At 32.9% G+C, this 3716-nt stretch overlaps 1 protein-coding gene across 1 annotated transcript in view; it reads right to left on the reverse strand.

Annotated features, from left to right (window-relative positions):
* The window catches only part of LOC106868528 (baculoviral IAP repeat-containing protein 7-A), a 9405-nt gene extending 5695 nt beyond the window's left edge, over window positions 1-3710 (reverse strand). The window contains exons 1-2 of the mRNA XM_014913831.2: window positions 3154-3710; window positions 994-1175 (exon numbers count right to left, since the gene is read on the reverse strand). Of these exons, the coding sequence (XP_014769317.1) occupies window positions 994-1175; window positions 3154-3547 (576 nt within the window). The 5' untranslated portion in view covers window positions 3548-3710. The remainder of the gene's footprint in view (window positions 1-993; window positions 1176-3153) is intronic.
* Window positions 3711-3716: the final 6 nt, after the last annotated feature.

The raw sequence follows: 3716 nt of genomic DNA on the forward strand, positions 1-3716 counted from the left end.
AACTCTTTTAAACAATATAATATATTCCTCTATACACAATCATACAAAAAAACCACCTTTTTTGTATTTATTTTTACTCGCATATATATATATATATATATATATATATATATATATATATATATACACATATACATGCATTCACATATAGATACAAATACACTAATGGACACATACAAACATATGCCTACAAATACACTCATACAAATATACATATGAGAGTGTATGTGTGAGTATGTAGGTATTTATCTGACCACTGAAAACTAAAGGTCAGTTTAAGAAATTAGCATGTGTAGCCAACCATGAAGAACAGATCAGAGATACAGCCAAATAGAGGACCAATCCCATTCATAGCAGTCAGACAAACCCATGCAGTCGCCTGGCACACACCATGGTTCTTTCAGCTACTACTATATTTAAACCACAACAAACAGAGAAGATGGCTTTGAAGTCAATGATTCTAAACTTTCCTAGTTGGTTTGAATTAAACTATGAAGAAATGCATTCCAGTTGTGATAAGCCTGTGATTTGCATGGGATAATGTTCAGTATATCTTTTCTTTAAGATGTTTGATAGTAATTTGTGAGAGTTTAGGCTGTTATTTTCAGCTACTTGAATGACCATGTATCAACTCACTGTCAAATGAAATCAGTTCCCAACCTGTAATTTTTTCTCTCTATTTCTCTGTCTCACAAAATAAAAGGTGAGTTAGCTCATCACTTCAATGGAATGGTTGACTTTTGAGACATCTTATTAACATTTCGGATATTTAGAAAACTGTTGACCAATATTTTTTTTCAGATTGTTAGTTCTCTAAAACATGGTTTAATGTACAAAATGTCCCTTTAACTCTTGAAATACATGTGTGAATTAACAAGGGTAGCAATACACTCCAATCAGTAAGATTAGTCTAGCTATTAATAAAGGTTATTTATCAGAAACATGAATTGTAAAGTATTCATTTGTTGTTGTTGATATTTTTTATTAACTTACCGAGTCTAATGAAGATACTCTGTTTTTTACATTTGCTTCTCCGATGTATTTAGAATCTTTCAACTGTTGTACAAAAGTACATCTTGGAAACCACCGAGCGTGTTCTTCCCATGGAATATCATCCTCTTTCCAATTCCGTAAGCCACCATCACAGTTAAAACAAATTACTGTGTCAGCTTTTCCTGCAGACCAATAAAAAATGAAAAGAAATAAGTAAAACAAATAAACTGGAAGATTTCATTGAATACTAAGAAAGACAACTCTGGTGGAACTAGAATGCAGAATGTAAGGAACCTCTCTAAGTACAAGGCCTGAAATTTTGCGGGAAGGGGCCACTCAATCAGATTGATCCTAGTATGCAACTCGTACTTAATTTATCGACCCTGAAAGAGGGAAAGGCAAAGTTGACCTCGGTGGTGTAAGGAACCACTCTTACACCAGTTTTGACCACAAGAATAACTGTTTCTGACATAAAGACAAGGCCCGGTATTTTGGGGAAGTCAGTCAATTATATTAACCCCACTACTCTATTTTATGAACTTTGTAAGGATTATTTAAGTAGGAATTGAACTCAGTAGAAAAAAGAGCTGGAAGAAAGACAAAGCATTTTGTCTGATGCTCTACCAAGTTTCACATTTCACTGCAGGGCATTGGTCAATCTACAGGTATAGTGGAAAGCACCAGCCAATAGAATCCATGCAGAATCTATGTGCACTTGCCTGCCTACCTACCTACAACACATTCATACACAGATGCACAAAAAAATACATAAACACAAGTAATTCAGCCGAAAAGGAATTATAAAAAAGAAGAATTTTTTTATGGAAGTTGTCAATTACTTGCAGTTTTGATATACATTCTCTGAAAGCCCTAAAAACCTTTCTTCCTCCTCCTAGCTATTCTCATAGTCATCGTTTTTATGCCTTCTTTTCCATAATGCTCAAATCTTCTGGTTGTATGTATTCAGATTAGGTTATTCGTTTATCTAATTAGTTTTAACTATCAGAATAAAGCTAAGCTATAACAGTCTGAGGAAGGTATATTATAACTAAGGCAAATTTTTTGCCAAAATATTAAAATTTATAAAAATATTTGTTTCAAGGTTAAAACAAAGGTAAAACAATTTTTTCTTTACAATTAATCATCATAATTAATCACAAGTTCAAAAATGAAATTTCACTAAAAATAAATTTTTATTTTGATCAGATACCTTAAAAGAATGAATAAATTCATTGATTTTAAGTATTGATTAAACCTAAATTTAATATAATTTCTACTAGCTGTTAGTAGAGTTGTTGTATTGGAGCTATTTTTAGCACTCCCTATGGCTTATCCTACCCTTCAGTGTTGAAAATTATTTGACACCATAAGTGTTCAGTCATTTGAACACAAACAAAAGTCTAGCATGTCTGTATAGTTTTTCTGTGAAACAAATCCCCAACTTGAAGGTAGTTTTACCAATATTAGCTATTGGCGATGGATATCAACCGCTAATATTGATTATTTGTATCTTTTTTTCTGATTCATGGCATAGATAGGGCAGTTTGATATGATCTTATGAGTTGGAGACTGGTCCCACATTCCAATGTCTGCTTTGACAGTTTCTACGGCTGGATGCCCTTCCTGATGTCAACCACTTTCATGGAACCAACACTAGAGAAGTTACCAAGTAAATTACAGGACTAAAGAACTGTAAGTGGGAATACAGTAGGGGGAAAGGTGGCTTTTTGCTAAGCGTTGGGTGGTTAAAGTATGAAATAAGGGACAGGAATATGTTTCTTGTAAAGGAAATACAAGTCAACCCCTTAAAAGCTTGACATGGATTGCTTTTTTACTTGATATTTAAATATGGCTTAGAAATGGTGATGAAAAATTTAAAACGTATCATGTTTTTGTTTTGAAAATAATAAACAAAATAAAACATAAATTTAAATTATAATCTGATCAAACTTTTCCTAGTCATTATATTAGGTCCTTGAAAAAAATGAGTTAGGACATTTTTTCTTTGCTTACTTTAGTTTACCCAGCTGTCTCTAACCATGTGTAAAGATCCAATTTCTATAAACATGCTATACATGCAGGCGTGGAAACAAGAAATAATATTGCAGAAGAGAGTATTTATAAAAAGAAAGGAACATATAGATATTGTCTTATGCTTACCAATGTGATAAAATCCAGCTTCGGCTAAAGCTTCCGGCTTTTGTTTTTTATCTTTGGGCCATGAAGAAAATGTTTTAAGGCGTTCAATCAACAAAGAAAGACCTGGATGTTTTGGACGGTCAAATATTATATCACTCTTGTTTGGTATTGGTGTATTATCCACAAAGTCCTCACACAAGAAGGGACAGTTTGGAGAAACTAACCTATGTTTTTCTTTAATATTATCATTGGCTTTCCAATTTCTGATTTCACATTTGCAGAAAACACAACAAACATTATCTTCAGGTCCCTTGTGATAGAGACCATTAGCTGCCAAATCATTAGGTTTTAATGGGTAAGATGTTGACCACTTGCAAAAACTTTTTATCCGATTCAGTTCAGATTTTAATTCCATTTTCCTAAAAGATATGAAATTTGGACATTTTGAACCAAAATGTGTATGTTCTTCATGGACATCATCATTTCCTTTCCAGTTCTGCAGTACATACCCAAAAATATCTACATATCCTAAGTCATAAAATCCACTCTTGGTAAGGTCTGTGGGCGTTACTGGAGTATTTCTA

Source organism: Octopus bimaculoides, chromosome 28, assembly GCF_001194135.2.
Source record: "Octopus bimaculoides isolate UCB-OBI-ISO-001 chromosome 28, ASM119413v2, whole genome shotgun sequence".
In the NCBI taxonomy this organism is placed as follows: domain Eukaryota; kingdom Metazoa; phylum Mollusca; class Cephalopoda; order Octopoda; family Octopodidae; genus Octopus; species Octopus bimaculoides.